This window comes from Anguilla rostrata, chromosome 15, assembly GCF_018555375.3.
Source record: "Anguilla rostrata isolate EN2019 chromosome 15, ASM1855537v3, whole genome shotgun sequence".
In the NCBI taxonomy this organism is placed as follows: domain Eukaryota; kingdom Metazoa; phylum Chordata; class Actinopteri; order Anguilliformes; family Anguillidae; genus Anguilla; species Anguilla rostrata.
In genome coordinates this window covers 31,904,771-31,924,480 of record NC_057947.1, presented here as the reverse complement: position 1 = coordinate 31,924,480, position 19,710 = coordinate 31,904,771, and the positions used below count along the sequence as shown (strand labels likewise).

The window sequence follows — 19,710 nt, the reverse complement described above, 5'->3', positions numbered from 1 at the left end:
GAAGAGAAGCGACGTGGGAAATACGAGGACCTGCTAGAGGTAAAAGAGTCACCGAATATTTTACCAATAACGGCTCGACTGGTCACAGCAGAGGTTTCAGACTGAAGCCCCCCCAGTGGTGCTGAACTAAGACAGAGGCAGCCCACTTACCCAGCGGCCGTGTCAGCAAGCAGAACAAATACCCAGCATGCACCCCTGTCATAATCGTCTCGGGCTCGGCTCCGTTTGTCTCCGAGCCTGCCAAGACCACGGCGTTATTCTCCTTTAATCCCTTCTTCGGTTTGAAGGTCAGCCTTGAGAGCTTCGCTGCTGCCAGGTCCTGTCAGCTGGACTTTTTTTTTAAATTTTTTTTTTTAGGGAGCCTAAGAACAGTCAGTTCTGAGCAACAGACGTGCAGAAGGACACAACAGAACAGGTTCAACCGTCACAAAGGTAGACATTCCACACACACACACACACACACACACACAAACACCTGTAGGCCAAGGGATGGCTAGCTTGACCAAACCACACCAGTCTACTCATACTGCACCTATCTACCCACACCACACCCAAAAGGACCACACATTTTCCATTTTACTAAACCATCAACATGCTACTTACATCTCTAATGACACACACTCTCCACTGAAGATGAAGCTCATACTGTAACTACTGATGACACACACTCTCCACTGAAGCTGAAGCTCATACTGTAACATTACTGATGACACACTCTCCACTGAAGCTGAAGCTCATGCTGTAACATTAATGACACACACTCTCCACTGAAGATGAAGCTCATACTGTAACTACTGATGACACACACTCTCCACTGAAGCTGAAGCTCATGCTGTAATATTAATGATGACACACACACTCCACTGAAGCTCATACTGCAACATTACTGATGACACACACTCTCCACTGAAGCTGAAGCTCATACTGTAAAATTACTGATGACACACACCCTCACACACATTGAGTCAGGAGGACTGTTCATTTGCTGACTGTGCTGGCAGACTGCCAGTGTCCAAGTGACCCGGGGGGGCATGGGGGGGGGGGTGAGGGGAGGGGGCACTGCTGCACGATGAGTCACAGACATCCTGCGGACTGAAATCCCCCCTTATCTGGGTGCACTGAGGTCAATTCCGTACTGCAATTTTGTAGAGCTGCTAGATACAGTCAGCACTGGCATAGTCTGGATTTGATAAAAACCCATCTACCTTTACCACTCCTTATAAAACTTTACCACTCTTATAAGACTTTTCCACACCCAATTGACTTCGCCACTCCCAAATGACTTTGCCATTCCTATAAAACTTTACCACTCCCCAAAGACTTCGCCACTTCAAACTGACTTTACCACTCCGAGCAGAGTCCTCTTCATCGCGTCCCGTGCAGCAACAGACAAAAGTTTAATTTCCGCTGCTTAAGATGCCGTTTCGTTCTGTTCGTTCCCCAGGTCAACAAAAAAAGCAGGTGTTCATGAATACAGAAGTCATTATAAATGCGCAAAGTTGTCATTTACAAGTTTGAAATCTCAACAAGGTCGTGCGGAATTCTTTTCTCCCTCCCACCCCCCCGCCCCTCCCAACATGGCCGTCACAGCATCACACACTCCTTCCCCGGGGATAATGCACAACAGTCGGGTCTGCAGACACAGCAGAGCCCCCGTACGAGCTGCGTGGATATCCCCCCCAACCCCCAAAAACAAACAAACAAAAAAAAAAAAAAAAAACAGCTGAGCTCTAAGACTCCCTGGCGACTTCGTGCACACAAAACTGCAAGCTGCGATCGCTTCTAATGTTTAATCTCCTCACACAAGTCTGGTTCTATTACATTCAGATTAAATTGGGGAAAAAATTCACACCGAAAATCACAGTCTCAGGGCGATAGCTCAGGTAAGACGATTTCTGGCAGTCGGAGGGTTGCGGTTCAAACCCGCCCTGGCATGCAAGGTCCTCGGGGCAGACACCAACCCTATGCTCTGGCAATGAGGATCAATGTAAAGCCTTGGATAAAAGCGCAATAAGCTGTCCATTTAATCCTGCACCCCCAGACGCAAACGTATCAGCCAAAAATCATAACTTTATGGTGAGAAGCTATGAGCGCTCTAAAGCAGACAGGCCCCACCCACACGCCACTGGAGTTATTGTTATTGGCTATAATTTGGCATTTTTTTTGTTTTTTTAATGTTAATTTTTTGCATGGCTGATGCTCTTACACAGGGTGACTTGCATCACCACCATTTTAATGACTGCCCGTTGGCTGCATGATTACTGAAGCAATTTAGTTTCAGTAGCTGGCTAAAGGGGTGTTGCTCTGCCTGGGATCTGAACCCACAACAACCAACTGGATATGAACCCAGCTCCTCAAACCACTACTCCTCATTGCTCCCCATCTATTAAAGACAGTATTTATCCAACGAAAGTGTCTGCCCTCCGTCTCATTTTAAAAATTGAGGCTTTCAGTGTTTATTTTTTCATCAGGTCTTGGTTCAGTTCCTCCAGGCACAGAAAGTGAGATGGACCAGATTTCTCTCCACGTAGACTGAGAAACTCAGGCAACACTTTAATACCGCACGCTCATAAATTCTCCATAAAACTAATCTTAATTGCACTATAGATCATTAAACATTGTTGTATTAAGTCCAACAGAAATCTAAACATCAGCCATTAAGAAATGTTTGTTATTAAGAAAGAGACCAAGGTTGCTAGGCAGCATATACAAATACACGTGTGTGTGTGTGTGTGTGTGTACATGCAAAGCATGCACATTGTAGCATTAAAATCTATATTTCTTGGCATGCTCATGTGTGCATGTATTGTATATTGTAGCATTTTAACAAAGATTTCTCAGTGTGTGTGTGTGTGAGAGGAAAAGAGAGAGAAAGGGAACAGGGACATTTATACAGCCATACAGGAGGACCAGCAAATTATTAAAAGATTTCCAGAATAAAAGGGGTGATCATGTGATCATTTACAGGTAATCAAGACACAGTCCTACCACAGACCAATGAACATGTACTCTGGATGGAGAGTGCAGAATTAAAGGATTTGTACCATCGAGCTTCAGAGGCTTCGTACGATTGCACTGTTTTTGTTAGATTTTACATGCTTTAAAAAAAATATTTCAGGAGTTTAACTTGTTGTATTACACCATTCAAAATGCACAACCATGACGCCAACTAATTTTTCAGTAACAATATAATTCTAGGAGCAAAAAGAGCAAAAAGAAATGATTGCTTTGCCAAATATACACCCCCCTCTCCCCCATTCAGACTGGTTTCCCGTTAAAGATTGCAAATAATTATCGGACCCATTACTGAATTCAAGGTCTTGCAGATGGAGTAATCCATTTAACCGCGTTTCCAATAATCGTAGACGCAAACACAATAACTCGTCCATCGTTTTAACAATGCTTGCTATCAGTAAGGCACAGGGAACTCCATTAATTGGGAGAGTGACAATTTAATCTACATCGCAGATGTTTTGTGGTGCTAACACAAATAGGGGCAAACTGGAGTTGATGGAAGAACTCCGGCTGAAATAAGCCGTTCTTCCTCCAGACCAAAAGTCATAAGTCATAAGTTTTGACTGAAAATGTTCTGAGAAAATAAGTAGCCTACTATTTTTGTTGCCTTTTTGCACTGTATTTCTTTGGATACTAGAATAATCTCCCTGTGTTTATTGAAATAAAGAAGAGAGTGTTTGGGCCCAGTTCAATATGCGTCGCTCTCTTTTCTCGGAAATAGAACTAAAACGAATACATGTTTCTGTTTTCGTTTGGCTTTACGAAAATGCGCGACGAATTGTCCTCTACATTGTCGCATAGATAATGTACAAGTAATGCGAAAATTTTTCATACAACTTGACCTCTCTATATTACAATGACACACACACACACACAGTCGTCAAACCTTCCGATCCAGCGATTCCACACCGCCGAGGTGAACCAGCAAAACACCGAACGCACCCTGGTTGCGCGCGCCACGGGCTCCACCCGACGGCAGCAACAGGGAAGCGCAGCGCGCGCTCTACGGGGAGCATGGAGTGAAAGTCAGTCTCAGTATGAGTGCTGATGTAGAATCAGGCTTCCAGGGGACCTAGCCGCGTCCAAACCAGATCTAAAATGAAACTCACCAGCGATCAGATCCCACTGTGAGACGCTTATTACGCTTATTGTACCACAATGAAACTAGTTACATTAGAAGAGGTAACTAATTTTTTTAACTGATCAATTTAACGACTGGGGTAAATAGGTTTCTAATCAGGCAGCTGAACACGCGTTTAAGTTCTTTCATTATGTTTTCCTTCCACTTATTAACACAATGCAAGTTCAGGTCGTTATCATTTGCTTTGTCTTCGAATTCTTCATTATCTAGGCTACCTAATGGTTAGTTTTAGTGGCCGTGTCCACACTTTCACCAATTAGGAGCTCACTGATTAACCTCAGTCTTTAATTTGATCAGTTAAAACATTTAGTAGGCTCACTCTCTTTATGTAATCGTTTGCAATATTGCACAGTGTGAGTATGGGACTTTTATTCTTAATGGTATGCATAGCTATTTCTGACAATGTGGCTTAAGAGGGTAAATAATTCCTATAAACGTGCCAAGCATAGGCTAATTGGGACACATTAAGGAAAAATTAAAGACAAAACTGCTTGTTAAAATTCTGGGACTGCACTTGTAAGGAACGAAACCCAGCAAACACAGTGGTATCCCAGGACCGAGTTTGAGAACCACTGGTATAGATTATTTCAGAATAAATTATGCTTAGAATTCACTGCAAAAAAATTCTACAATTCTACACGCTAAATTGTATTAAAAACGCAAGCCTCGACCTACAATATATTAAACAGCAAGATTAACGACACAGTCCACAATGCACGTGTGAACCAAACAGTATTTACTTTATTAAAAAAATATTGTTGCTAGATTTTATATAACGTGAAGTAGTCCTATCGAATAAAAATAATATGATAATAAATTTTTATTAGCTGTTTCAGTGTTATACGTGTAGAGAACGTCGGAAACTGGTAAAACAGGAGACAGAACTGAGCTTTATGTAGGCTACATTTCTCATACAAAGTAGGCTAAATATTGTCTCATAACCACATCCTACATTACGTCGCACGACCTCGTCTCAGGTTATTCTGTGCCGTAATTAGAGTCGGGGAAAAAAAGACTCAACACAGCACGGAAGCCACTCTGGAAAATTGGATCAAGAGCGAATAAACCCTCCAGGACAAAACCTGCTCATCCTCGCCTTCATCCCAGTTATTTATGTTTTATGTATAAGTACGATGATTGATTTGCCCGGTGTGCGTTTTTTATTATTTGCTTTGTGCAGGAATTATAATCCCTGAGTACCTCGGCAATGTGTGAATGGGTAGAAATGTCTCTGTGGGCGCTTCGGTAATTAGCACTCCATGCATTCCAAGGCATAATGAGGTTATTTGTTCCCCGTTTTTTTTTTTTTCTACGGCGAATATCCAAGCACCTTCAGTCAGATAGTGTCTTCCAAAAATAACGGCGTAACCCTCGATCGTTAACAAGATAATCAGCAACATCTGCCTCAAAAAATGAGAAGAAAAAACCCAACACATTAGCACACGCTGTTCCCAGGCGGTAATCAGCGAGGCACAGCAATACACGTTTTTCATTTGAAATTCTACTCGTCTTCCCCTTTCCGTTTTATAGAGCCTGATTTTAGTACACCGTTCCAGTGCTCGTTTTCACCAAACGTTCGTAGGGCAGAATGCACTTTTTTTTTCAAACCACATCTTTCAAGTATTTATATCATTGACAGTCTCTAAAAAAGGCTACAGGCCCTGCTCCATTGCAGGGTCGTTTGAGTGGTGAGCATAATTAATGTTTTTATTTAGTTTTGGCAGTGTGATTGAGAATGTGAGAGTTGAAGAGACAAAGAACTTAACAAATTCAGGCTTGACAGATGGCATTTATCTTCAATGAGATAGTACGGCAATAAAATTCACAACATTCAAGAGGCTATAAGATGGTTGGAGTGGGTAGAAACACATACTATTTTCAAATTTTATTTACAAATATACAACAAGAAAAAGGAAGTGAAAATGACAAGAACTCAATGCAGCATAACCCATAACAAGATTGAAGACATACGGAATATCACTCATATGAATACAACTCAAAACTTACAATACGACACTCAATACCACAACTTCCAATACCACACACCATGCCACAACTTCGACTACACATCAAACCACAATTTACCATACCATACAACACACCACATCATACCACACACCAAACACCAAACCACAATTTACCATACCACACACAATGCCACAATACACCATACCACACACCAGGCCACAACGCACCATACCACGCACCATGCCACACCACATCAGACGCAGAACATTTGATTGGATAAAACTCGCCTTGAAACGTCTGGCACTAAGTTTTCAGGAGCTTCTTGCTCGTCGTGTTTAATACAGTCGATCCGTACAGGCAGCATTAGGGCTGTTGGATTTTTCCTCAATTACCGATGAGCTTATTAGCGGATATGAATCCATCTGAGAAATCAATTATACCTGGAATTATACACCATCCACTGCGAGATCTGTGTTGTATGGGATGGGGATGGGGATGGGGGAGGGGGGGAGGGGGGGGGGCAGTAAACAAATGGTCTGAAATAAGCTGGTTGAACATCAACAGAAAGGAAGCAGCAGGCACCGCTTCCCTGGCAGCACACGGGCCCACTGAAGCGCTGATGACTGATGACGGTCTGTGGACGTGGCCAAAGATACTGGTTGGGGCGTGGGTTGGGGGGGGGGGGGGGGGCGGTAGGATGGGGGGGGGGGTGGGGAGATTGTGTGCTTTTGATTTCCCAAAGAATGTGAAAAGCCTGTTTGTTTTTTTCTCAGTTCTACCCCCTCATAAATATTTCTGCTGTGTTTGTCTTCCAGAGGGGCTTTGTCCCCCCCCCCCCCTTTTTAAAAGTTTGGCTTGCCGTCTCCTCGTTAGAGGGCTTTTGACTTGCTTCCGTGTGGGGCAGATGATGCACGTGTGTCAGTCACTGAATGACGGCTTGAAAGTTTGGGTGCAATACGCAGTGACTCCTGTTTGTTTCGAAAATCAAACCAAAATAAACTTCATACGGAATTTTCACTCATCCCCAAACCAAGCTCATGTATTCAGGACAACAGAAGAAGAAAAAAAACTGGCAACTTTTCTTGCTGCTTATTGGCAAATTCTTTTTGCTGCCATCACTGTTTTTTTTGGGGGGGAAATCAAAACACAGTAGACTATTTCTTCCTTAAAAAAATAATGACTTTGGGTACTTGAGTGTGTTGGTTGGTAAACTTTCTCTCTACATTTGCAAACTGTGCCCTACAGACAAGTAATACCCAGTTTAAGCCTGTGACCATCACAGTGAGAACAGGATTTCAAATGGGGGTGACTTCACCTCAGCCAATACCAATGTGTAGCCCCCACCTGAGGTGTGGTGGAGAGGGGAGGATACCACCCCACCAATTAACCTGATACATGACTTGGTGGCCAGGTTGAGAATTTGGACAGGTAAGGCAGCAGGTAACTCTCCACAGTTTGTGAGAAGTGCAATGGGACCCTGAATTATCACAGTGAGTCTGGATCAGCTTAACATCTCAGCTGAAAAAATCAAGACTTCATACAACCCCACACCCCCATTACCACACTAGGTTCTATTTGGGTCTCGAAGGAAGACTGCCCCCTACTGGCAACGCAAGTTCTGTTTTCTGGGTGCGTCCCACACCCTCACCTGCTTGGCTTTTCAGCACTGGGTGAACAGAGGTGCCGCTGGCCATTCGGATTTAAAAATTTTAGTAAAACGTCAACAGCAGCTGATAAATGTTACAGGAAGTGAGGGTAGAGGTGTATCAAGTGGTCAACGGTTCTGAATTATTTCTCAGACTCAAAAAAGTGGATTCATGGTTTGGCCTGCACTGGACATTCTAAGGAGATTTAAGAATCTGATCGACAGAGTGAAAGATACGGCACTTTACAGGGCCGGTGAAAGGCATTCATTCTGTAATGGACACCTGTGCCTCTACAGAGCACCTCTGCGACTTAAACATTAGCATCACTTACGCCGATTCTAGAGTTTCATCATTTTAACGCTCTTCTCTTTCAAAAGCATTTCACCTCCATCTCCAAAAGGTGGCATATATCAGCTGGTCCTCCAATTTCATTTCTGTCTTCTGTCATTTTTATAACGTTTGACACACACAAACCTACAGTAAGTAAAATGTTTCATATTTGCGGATATCGTAAAGTTGCTTATTGTGAGCCCATAAGCACGCGTCAAAATGACAGCAGTTGTTACCACAAAATAATTAAAGCCACTTTAATATTTTACAAGATGTCTTTGGTAAATATGAGTTTATTTATACTTCGCAGTCATTGATATTTACATAGAAACATTAAATACAAAATATATACTTGTTAATCATCAGAAAAGCGTGTCTTATTCATTCTACTGACCTAGCAGGGCAGGTGGGTTCAGCATAGTGAGGAAAGTGCCGTTCCTTGACCCTTCTGACATTACCAAAGTAATCAGTCATCTTTATCCTTCCACTGTAAAACTTCAATTAACTTCAGTCTAACAGAAAGTGTATTATTCCTCAGAAAAAAACCAAGCAATTATTCTCTGCCGAACAGCCATTTGCGCGCACCGCCGCTGGGAAGAGAGCAGACTATTCCAAACACGTTCTCTCTCCTTTTCTGAGCAAACTAATGAGAATGTCCAGCGCCGCGATAACGACGAAACTGCAAATCCACCGTAATACAAACAGCGCAAATGACACTCTGGGGGGAAGAGCGCGCGTCCCCGCGTGCAGAGCCGTCTGATGTAATTAGGTTTATCCTTTTGAAAAGGTCTGAGATCAACTTTGTGTCACACTGTCGTCTTGATTTGCTGTTTCGGTGCTTAATTTAACACCGGTACACAATTACCATTGTGTTCGATGTCTGGCAGCAACAGATACGGTATATGGAATAAATCTGAGTATCTATTGCCTTTGTATCATTAATTATTTCCAAAAATAACTTTCCTTCTTTAATGATAAAACAAATGAAATCACACCGTGTTATATGAAATAATCCTGCAGTCCCTGTTACCATGCTGAAAGCCAGGGGTTGACAAACTCCACCCCAGTGTTTTACATTATTGCAAACTAAATTGTAAAAATACACTACTAACTGTACATATTTTTACATTTTATTCCTAAGGAAGTATGACTTTGGCCTACTCTCTTAAGGCAATATTATGCCCAAAATAGGAATGCACACTATGAAGAATAAATGCTCCATATTCACTTCATCAGGATTTTCAATCCGTCAGATCAACTAATCCTTCAGTTTTCTGTATGGAAAATATTTGGTTTTAACTGATTACTGATTTTACTGATAACAGATCATATCATTCAAACTTGCACTGTGTAGGGACAAGCAAATGTACAAAATCGTGTTAAAATCTGTTTTCAACAACCTTAATTGATTGATATTGGCCGTGACAAAAACCAGTGGATGCAGTCTAATGCCCAGGACCAAGTTTGAAAAGCGCTGTACTGCTCAAAGCAATCAGCAAGCGCACATTACCGATGTTCTCAGATAGAGGAAACCACAACAGCTGACTTAGAACAGTGACTATGGTAGGAGTGATCGGCCTCGGTTTTCTCCTTAGTTCAGTATGTTAATATCTGTAGCACAGATGCCGGGAACCTCATTTTTTTCTGGAATCTGCTTCTTATCATAATTATTACTATTGCTCAGCTGTACAATGTGAGCCTCCGTTTACACACCAAAGGCACGCGTTTCAATAGACTCCAACCAAAAAGGAAAAATCAGCACTTACCTCAACTACAACAGAAGGTCCTCCGGCGACGAATGCCCAGTACTCCGCCCCCGTCCACTTTTCAGGTGTTTGTTTGTTTGTTTGTTTTGTCTTTTCTCCATTATTATGTTGCAGTTTGTTTACTTTAAAATAACAAAATGTAAAGCGTGTTTCCGTGCGTGGGCACTTCCAAAAACGGGGTTTCAACACAACGGGAAAGAACAAAAAAAGAGATCGACTTCTCCGTTTATAGGCCAATACTGCAGTCCAGCGGTTTGGTGGTTTTTATCAAAACCAGAAGACCGTGTCCACAGAAAGGTATGCAAACGCAGCATATGAAACGAATGAACAAGTTTATATCCCTCTGCAGTCGGCTAAGTCATTTATAAACCTAACTCCATTAATAAATGAATCATGAACTTGACTTTTGACACGCGAAAAACGTCCAAACATTCGTCTCATAATCCCAAATTGTTCTCGCAGAGCGTTAAACAGGCCCGTGTCTCGTCAGCTGGCGACCCACCTGTCGTCAGGTTAAAGGTCACGATCATTAACGTAGGCCTAGCCTATTTTCAGCGCGAGCCTTCTGTGTGTTGCGTTGCGCACGGCATTCGCGACACTTTCCCAAATTTAAAAAAAAACCGCAGATATTGTCCTGCATGCCTGGTGTAGGTCGCAAAGGGAGAATCAGAGATAAGAGCGGCTTTTAGACTGAACAAACTGTGGCGCTGTCAGGCATTTTGTAGCGGAGTCATTCCCAGTATAGGGACCAGTTCTGATGTAAGGGATCTTCACAGAACTGAATCAAACAGAAGCGTCCTTCACGCACTATTGGCGCTTTCCTACCACCAATATACTTAGGTTGGTCATGAACTCCAAAACAATTTAATTAGACTGTGTTGTTTTTCCTTAAAAATGTCCATTTTGGTCCAGTCTGTTCCTCTGTATCCTCATTCTCTTTAACTCAATGTGCATTTAACACTCGTCTGATTATTCAGAATGAATAACTTTTTAGAAATGTTTTAGCAATTTGTAATCCCTTTGCTTTCTATCAGTGTGTGGTGCCAACTCATTGCAGTCTAGTGGTTAGGAAACTGGGCTTGTTACCCAAATGTCCTAGTCCCGGATGGGCACAAGTCACATACAGGAGGATTACGTTTAAATATTTCTTTATTTTTAATGTAAAAATCAAAAATCTTTTTTTTCTTTCAAGTATCCAGGGTAGAAACAGAAATGTGCAACAAAAAGCAGTGACAAAGACAAATACAAATTTTCACTCACATATTTACATTCAAGAACACACTCTGTAGGTCTAAAAACAGGTTTGACCCAAGAAAAATCTCAAAATCCTTTAAAGCCCAGACATGTACTGTTTAAAGCACAACCCAAACGGTCATTACAAGCAACAGAAGCGCTTCACATTCACCCATTTCACATTTCCCTTTAACAAATTCTGAATAAATACTACATTACACTCAACTAAAAGCATAAAAATCACCTTCTTGCACGTGAATGCTTTGCGTTTTATCCCTTCAAACAGTAATGCATTTTGTCATTTACTTAGTTATTTAAATGTATGTTTAAAAATGAAAATACTTTTAAGTTAAGAGTATGTGTCATAACTCATAAGCCAGACTTGCAGCACGGAAGTGTGCGTTGGGAACAAACAGCATGTATGCAAAAAGCATGTCTGGGACAGTTAAACACAAACAGCACTTGACCTCAATCAGGGCTACTTTGCTCCAACCATGCACTACACAAGGGCTGCGTCTGAAATCGCATACTATGTACTACATACTATGTACTACATACTATGTATAATTTTTAACATGTCCGAAACAACAGTATGAATGAAATATGCGAAAAAACCCCAGGATGTCGAACTACATTCAATGAAATATCGTAGCATGCGAACACTGTACACAATGTTGGCATGAGTATCCCACAATGCACTGCGATAGTTCGCGACCCAACCAGACATCAACCAATAATGGCATAGTGTGGTGTTGTGCAAAACACTGCACACCTGTCTCACACCATCATCGTACAACGTGCCGAAAGGAAGTGGAGCTTTTCCATGACGATGTAGTATGTCCAAAAAGTCAATATACCTTTTCCTCACACACTAAACGCGCTGAATGATAGTATATGCAGTACGTAGTATGCGATTTTGGACGCAGCCCACCAAAACTCACTATTTTACCTACTTAGTTCAGGAAGTAAGCTCACTGGTGAAATCAGGTGGTGTAGAGTAGCGTACGGCTGGAGCGGACACCTGCAGACACTGCGGCCTGCAGGACCTGGAGTAGAGCTGGGCTGACGTAGAAGCTTATGCTCAAACACCTAAACGGCTCCAGGAAACTTAGGAATGAACACCAGCACCAAGGTGCTTTTAGAAGGTAAAAGGTAAACAGAGGGGCCCTGGAAAGCAATGGCTGCTCTTCTGAGCGACCCCCACTTTAGGATATCTTAAGCCCCTTAGTTACACAGCCTGTAGCTTTAAGAATCGATCCTGTGTTTGCAGGGCAGTAGTCAGACTCATGGAGGAGGACCTCCCAAACTATGTGTGGACGGTGGAGGTGTGGGTGGGGAGGGGGGGCTGTGGGACCTTCTGAACATCTGAATTTCTCCGTTTTAACATTTAAAGATGTCACTGTGTGCGTCACAGGAAACACATTTGCTCATTCTGGACCTCTGGCACAGAGGCCAGACCCTGGAGCAGGACCGGGCCGGGCCGGGCTTCAGTCTTTGGGTTCGCTGAAATGCTGGTGAGGTCAGAGGGGGGTTCGCTTTGCCCAGGTTAGGGTCCACAGTGACGACCCCCCGGGTCAGCGGGGGGGGGGGGGGGGGGGTGAGTGTCCTCTGTGTGCGCTAGCACTGATCGTCTCTGAGCGCAGGGTGGCCCAAACGAGCCGCAGAATCTTCCAGAATCCTCTCCAGCTCCTGGACACACGGAGAGATGAGGGGGCTGTGAGCCTGAGCTGCCTTCAGCCTGGGGAAGAAGAGAAGGAGGGGATCAAACCTCAGCATTCACTTTTTTTTTAAACCGCTTTTCTTTCACACGCACACTTCCAAAAGCAGTTCCGTTTTTTTAGACTTGAATGAAAAACAAACTAGGCTCCTTCGAAAGTACAAAGCAGGAGAGCCGGTGAATAATGACCCGTAGAAAATACACTGGGAGGGATCGCCCGACTTCCTGATGTACCCTCGATTCTCACACACGCTGAAATGTACATGTTTATGTAAACCAATTCACTTCACTCATCCTTAGACGCGCTCCTGTTGGACGTGTTTTTTGGTAAACGCCCATAACCCACAGAACGGGGCGCGGCGCGGGGATCCTACCTCCTCAGGAGCTCCCCGGCCTTGTCGGCTCCCGGGGGCGCGCGCTGGAGGGCGGTGGCGCAGTTGGCGGCCAGAACGGCGTAGCACTGCTCCTTTACCGCGTTGTGACTGGCCGTGTCCCACTGCGGCAGCTCGCTGGTATACCTCCAGGCCACCAGGGTGTGCTCTAGCGCCTCCTCCCACTGCTGGCTCTGCAGCAGGAGCCGGCCTCCCTCCTGACATGCGCTCTAGGGGGCACAGAAGGGCAAAGGTCACGGTGATACACTGGCCTAGATGCTAGCCCCTAGATGCTTAAGTTCAACAGCACTTTCGTATACAAACAGCAAGTACAGCTGCTTGTATACAAAATATGTTACGTTTGTATGTACAACATTGTTTCAAATTAAAAAATGAATAAATAAAAAAGTTTTCAACTCAAATCCTGGTGTTTAAAAGCCAAGCATTGCTGGGAAACCACATCATACACATTCAGATGATTACTTCCATTTCAATATGTTCAATTATTTCTTGTGTGACTGCCAAAATGTTTTGATTAATAGCTGCCGATGCGTGTCACTGTTTAATGTGGAAGATAAAAGATTTAAGAGCATAAACAGAAATGCTGACCGAGACTGCGGACACCTGTGGGCCATCTTTGCTCTTAAAATAAATAATAAAAAATGTCATGTCTGTGCACAGCCTCCATTTTTCATTAAGGTGCTCAACATAAAAGGTGCAGAGTTTTATGGCCCGGAAATGTTCCCCAACTGCAGGCCTCTGACCCAGAAACCCCTGTCACAGCCAAGGTGTCCCTCACAGTGCAGGTGGCTGGCGAAGAGGACCTGAAAACACCCCCCCCCCCCAAAAAGACTCCTCCCTCTTTCTCTTCGCTCACCTTAAAAGCCAGGAGGTGCGGGTAGGCCTTCCTGTAGCAGCGCGCGTCCCTGTTGGAGCCCAGGCGGGAGTATGGGATAGATCTGTGCACCCTGGCCTTCCGCAGCTGCAGGTCCACCTGCAGGAGCTTCAGGTCCGAACAGCGTAGCGCGCGCTTCTTCTCCTGCACGGAAACAAACCAGACGCAGTCAAAACAAGGCCAGGTCAAAACCTAGTATATGGCCGGACCTAACACACTTCATCCGGCCGACCAATGGTGTAACTGTGTATACTCGGCCGACCAATGGTGTAACTGTGTATACTCGGCCGACCAATGGTGTAACTTCATCGCTCACTCGGTCCCAGATATTTGCGTTTGCAGGGCTGGTCCCGCTGTAGCGGTCCAGCCAAAAAACGTACATGACCCTCACGGCACAAGCCCCCGTTTTACCAAGAGTCCATTGGAATTATTCAATGAGACACCATCAGACCAGCAATCAAGGTTCATTTGCAAATATTACACAGCATTCGTGAGCCCTGTTCAACCATTCGGCTTTAGTTTCTCATAGGTATCGGTGGAAAGACGTTACTTTTGGGGCATGTGTGCTTTTCGCAGTTTCGCTTGAGCTGGGTGAGGATCCAGGTGAGGATCCGGGTGTCTTACCTGCTCCAGCAGGAAAAGAGAGCTGATCAGCTGCACCAGGTCCTGCTGGCAGAGGGAGATCTGGGGGCCCCGCAGGTCCTCACCCTGGCCCCCGCACCCGGCGACCCGCTGCCCCCCGAGGCAGCCCACTCCTGTAACACACAGAAGGGGCACACGTTCATCATTTAGACACTGTTAGGCACTGTTGAACACCCCACTGCTTTTGAAGAGGAACCAGCCCAGTTTCACTGGAAACACGTTTAAATTTTCACATCCACTTCACACCAGGATTAGTGGGTCTGTTTGCAGCAGGAGTGGGTGGCAGTGAGCAAGCAACACGCTTCATCTTAGAATCGGCACGTCTGCTCGGTACAATCCTATGAGCAGGCTTAACATAATTAAATGTACACTTCGATGAGACAAATCAATATCCACAGAGCAATCTTCCTCCAAAACTCATTTGTGTTATTTCAACAATAATAAAGTTGGCTATAAACGGAATACAGGCAGCTTCGCCTACACCTTATTCAACGCACATACTTACTGGGTCGGTCGGGTTGTGTTTTTGAGGACTGAGCTCTGGAAGTGTAGGGCGACGATTGCACAAGCGAGTTCAACACGTCCAAGTACGATCGCCGCATGTGACCTACACAAAAAAGCAGTTACCGATTAGCAGAAATACACCTACACTTAGCACGACATAAATTCATAAAATATAAACATTAAAATATATATTATAATAATATATGCATTAAAACATAGACATAACAGATACATTTACAGTAAATAGCCAACAGCCTTGCTACTGTAAACAGACAGTTGTCGAAACGCAACTATGTCTGTGTTTGTGGCATAGATAGTTATCTACCAGGCAGGCAAGAAACCTTAGGTTATAGTTAGGAAATCTGACACTTTCTCAGCTATAAGGTCAGCAGTAAACCCGCACTTTAGAGCAGGGTCGTGTCGGGAGGGCAGTTAACATGACCTGGCGGCATAAAGTGAGCTAATGCTAGCTACTGTACATATAGTGTTAACAGGCTGAACTCAGTGTTGCAGTGTTGTAAAATTGTTTTTAACTATCTTAAATTAAGAATCAATACACGTCTGCAAACAGAGTGAAATGTGTAAAGAATAACAAAGAGTATAATGCTTTGTTTTAGTTGTTGTTTTAGTACACCGGAAGCACGACAATTTGGTGGGAAAACAGGTCAGTCCGCGCATCCCCGCCAAGAGCCGGTCATAGCACAGACAATTATTCCAAACATCAATTACATACAGAACAATTCACCAATATGCCATTCAGGAAAAAAGACTGTAATGTAATATCAAAAATGCATTTTCACAGACAGTACCATCAATATAGTGAGTTTCCAGTTATTAATGAGCACCCTACAAGTTTGCCTTGCGCGCTTTACAATAAAGCCCAGCACCCCCTCCCCCACCTGGGTCTGGATGGAGGGAAATTATGGCGCTTTCCATGACAGGCATGATGTGACTATTTACTTTCATAGAGTTGTAAAATATATATTGTTCAATGGGTTTTTGGACACTTACCCGCGATTTTCGGCTGTGGAGCAGGGATTTCCACCAGAACGCGTCTTTCGTGATAAGCTGTTGCCATTCTCGTTTGAAACGTGGCTTGCTCGTTGTTGACTGACTAAAGTGAAGTTGATGCAATAGAACAGGCATAAACTTAAAATAACTACTGACTGATTGTTTTGTTCAAGCTTTTAGCTACTTAAAACTGTCTTCGTTTCCCAAGTTGGCTAGCCAGTGCTAAGGTTTGTTATTCCAGCTAGTGCAATGTTCCCTGCAAGATAAGTGGCTTTCCTAAGTTAGCAAACTATCAACCGAGCTATTTATCTTACCCTGTTATTAGCACGTTAAATAGTGAATAAGAAACACAATGTTAAAGTTTTAGCTCGAGTTAAGGTAAGAATGAAACCACCAGCTGCGCTTACAATGAAGAAAGATAATAAAACAGCTAATATGACCAGCAGAAAAGTACCGCGCGGGCGTGGCTTTGAGTTTGTTGCAACATGATTGGCCCGCTGAACCGCTTAAATCTCATCCCTTCCCATGTATGCAAATTAACATAAAGACGTGCTTTGGAACTGTGATATATCAGTTGTTTCGACGACTACTGTTTCAACACAAATCAAAATTTACACAACTAGAAGATTTCGTTATATGTATACGCTACTTATTAAAAATAATTGCTTAAAATGTATTTTATTGTAATCGGATATAATAGCAATTTAAATACGTGCGGGGCTGTGCTATAAATGTATCCTCGTTTTATTTTCCCAGTGACGAATCTGTAGTTCTGAAAATAGAACTGTTTGCGAGTTCGCACGTTTCACAGTGGTACTAGTTGGTTTATTTTGTGTGTAGAAGATGGGAGACGATTTAGGAGATGAGTGGTGGAAACAAAACAACGATTCAGGTAAGACTATGGGATTTTCTGTTATAGTAATGACAGGTATGAATTATGGTGGCGTCTGACAGATTAGCCACTTCCGATCTTCTCAGAACACTTGACTATCTCCTATCTTCATAGAAAATAAGCATTTTTTGCATACGGTTTTACTACTGCTACTGTGGTACGAAGGTACTGCTACTGTTCTGTGTAGCAGTACTTTATTTCTTATTGTGTACATTGGTTAGACTCAAATTCCAATTGTGTTGCTATTTAGTTATAATATCTAGCAAGACGTTACCAGGATCGTACCTCGTTGCAGGCGACTGCCTGAAGAAAAACACACGTGGGATTGTGTCTTGTTGCCTTTATCGAAGTGGATTTCGGTACTTGTAGTCCCATTGTGAATCGGCTATTTTTTGTGTTTGGATGGCTAACTTCACGATCAAGTTATCGCATATTCACTATGTTCACAAATGCATACGTTAAAGTGTTCCGATTTTGTGGATTTAGTTACTTTGATGACTTGGGAATTGGCTCACTTGGCAAGATGTGGCTTACTGCTCGCAAACTGTCGAACGTCTTCAGATTAAGCTGGCTGGCAAATTGTAAAATACATTTGGCAAAATACATTTGGCAATACATACCATTCTTAAAGATATACTGGTATTACACAACGACATGTTCGTTCGTTCTGCTTTTTGAGTGTGGCATCCTGCTGACATGTTCTAGTCATGCCAGTATAATTATTGCCAGTAGATGGAGATGTTGCATCGGAAATATAAACCGGACACTTTTTGTTCTTGAATGGCACCTTACAGAAAATGACTTCAAAAGTTTGCTATAAAAGTTTTTTTTTTTTTGCCGAGATTGTGGTGCAGCATAATTTCTGCAAATTAGTGTCAAAAGCTTACTGCCTGGTCCTTTTGCGAAAAGGTTTTTTTTTTTTAAATGTCACATTTCATAATATACCTGGGAACCGGTTATTACATCTTTTCCTATTAGTGGTGTACCTGCCATATACGTGCTCTTCACCCCTCGTCAGATTTCATTACCCTGCAATGCCCAACCTTGCCTGAGGCAGTGCTATAGAGCAGCAGTCTGGAAGCTTCCGCTGCTCTGATGCTGCAGCTGTTCACTGATCTGAATAGAGCAGCCAGGGCCGGCCTGTGGCATAAACGGTCTATGGGGTTGTTTAGGGCCACAACCACACGACCATGAGGGGGGCGCCACACAATCCAATGTTTATCTAAGGTAAAAAAAAAAAAAAAAAAACTTTATTTCCGTAATTACGTTATTCATCCCCTATCGGAACCAGCGGTACAAATTTTAAATGGAATGGCAATAGAACATTTCATAACAATGTAATGTAAGAAGGATTTAACCCCCCACCCCCCCCACCCCCGCTCGACAGAATCCAACAGCACCCCCCCCCCCCCTTTGTTTAGGGCCAGAAAAATCCTAGGGCCGTCCCTGAGAGCAGCACTCTGATGCTGCCGCTGCTCACTGCTCTGAAAGTAAGGACATTTTCTCCAGCGCTTCTCCGTGTGAGCACATCACCACTGTGGGATGGTGGAAAAAGTCCCTTCCAGAGAGCATGGATACCCAAATCTGGCCTTCAAATCTAAATCAGGTCCTCCTGGCTCACTCACTGAGGATCGTCACAGTCACAAGTCACAGTGCAACGTTTCGGAATCTCCAAAGTTTGTGAACGAGCAAGTGCACAAGACTGCGCAGAGATGGCGATAATGATCCTAATCACTACAACAGAGCAGGCCTTATCCTAAGGTTAGCTCACCATGACGGATGCTTTCCACTGACCTTCTTCTTGTAAGTCCCTTTGTGGCTCAGACTTCAGTGTATTAGAAGTGCTTTCGATCACTGTTTCCAATGTATATTCATGCTGCAGCCATTCTGGTGCCACCATGTGAAAACTGACATTTTTGTGCGAAATATTCCAAAGGTCCAGTAGAGGGTGCTGTAGTTTTGCAAAACAGTAGTTTGCTGATGGTGCTCATATACCCTGTGAGCGTTTTGCCTCGTGTGCACAAAAACGTGAGACGTGCAAAGCGCCTGTGTTTCAGCCTCTCTGCCGCTGCGAATCCATTGGTAATCAGGAAATGAGAAAGCCGTCAGCCACCCTGTGGCGTCTGACACGACGGCTCGGTTCGCCTCCTTCAGCAGCACCTCGCTCGCGTTCGGAGCGCTGTCTTCCGCAAACGAGGGGAGCTGCTGATTCCCGCTCCGAGCCGTGCAGCCATCCGAATATCCACATATTTCACCCGCTAACTGCTCGCTTCGGAAAAGGTTCCGTAATAACGGCTTTTGCTCGCGCTCCCCCATCGCTCTGTGGGAATCTGGGTCTCTGGAACAGGGTTCTAATGGTTTCTGCCGTGACCTATAAGAAGTGGCAGCCAAGCACGTCCATGAGGTTTGCGTTAGGCAGCCCGTGTTGTTTACCGTGTAATTAGCTTTTATTTTTAACGCTTCGCCCCGGTCAGGCCAGGGAGTGATGTCACCGTGGAAAGTCTTCGGGTCTGTTATGGCTCTACGCTGTTCTCCATCCCCACTGCCTCTCCGCTGATCCTGCTCTGTGCTGCTTCCTC

General features: G+C 43.8%; 3 protein-coding genes across 3 annotated transcripts in view; 1 reads left to right on the top strand and 2 right to left on the bottom strand.

The window, feature by feature from the left end:
• Positions 1-10,562, bottom strand: part of LOC135240921 (interleukin-1 receptor accessory protein-like 1) — a 532,714-nt gene extending 522,152 nt beyond the window's left edge. The window contains exon 1 of the mRNA XM_064310972.1: positions 9,867-10,562. The gene's annotated coding sequence lies outside the window, so the exon portion shown is untranslated. The remainder of the gene's footprint in view (positions 1-9,866) is intronic.
• A 435-nt stretch (positions 10,563-10,997) lies between these two features.
• Positions 10,998-16,736, bottom strand: LOC135240926 (uncharacterized). The gene is made up of 6 exons (XM_064310981.1): positions 16,240-16,736; positions 15,230-15,331; positions 14,707-14,837; positions 14,065-14,226; positions 13,191-13,417; positions 10,998-12,837 (listed from the first exon to the last, which is right to left on the bottom strand). Exons 1-6 carry the CDS (start codon positions 16,304-16,306, stop codon positions 12,717-12,719), a joined length of 810 nt encoding a protein of 269 aa, XP_064167051.1. The 5' UTR covers positions 16,307-16,736; the 3' UTR covers positions 10,998-12,716.
• A 75-nt stretch (positions 16,737-16,811) lies between these two features.
• cmss1 (cms1 ribosomal small subunit homolog) overlaps positions 16,812-19,710 on the top strand; it is a 73,643-nt gene continuing 70,744 nt past the window's right edge. The window contains exon 1 of the mRNA XM_064310979.1: positions 16,812-17,131. Within this exon, the coding sequence (XP_064167049.1) occupies positions 17,083-17,131 (49 nt within the window). The 5' untranslated portion in view covers positions 16,812-17,082. The remainder of the gene's footprint in view (positions 17,132-19,710) is intronic.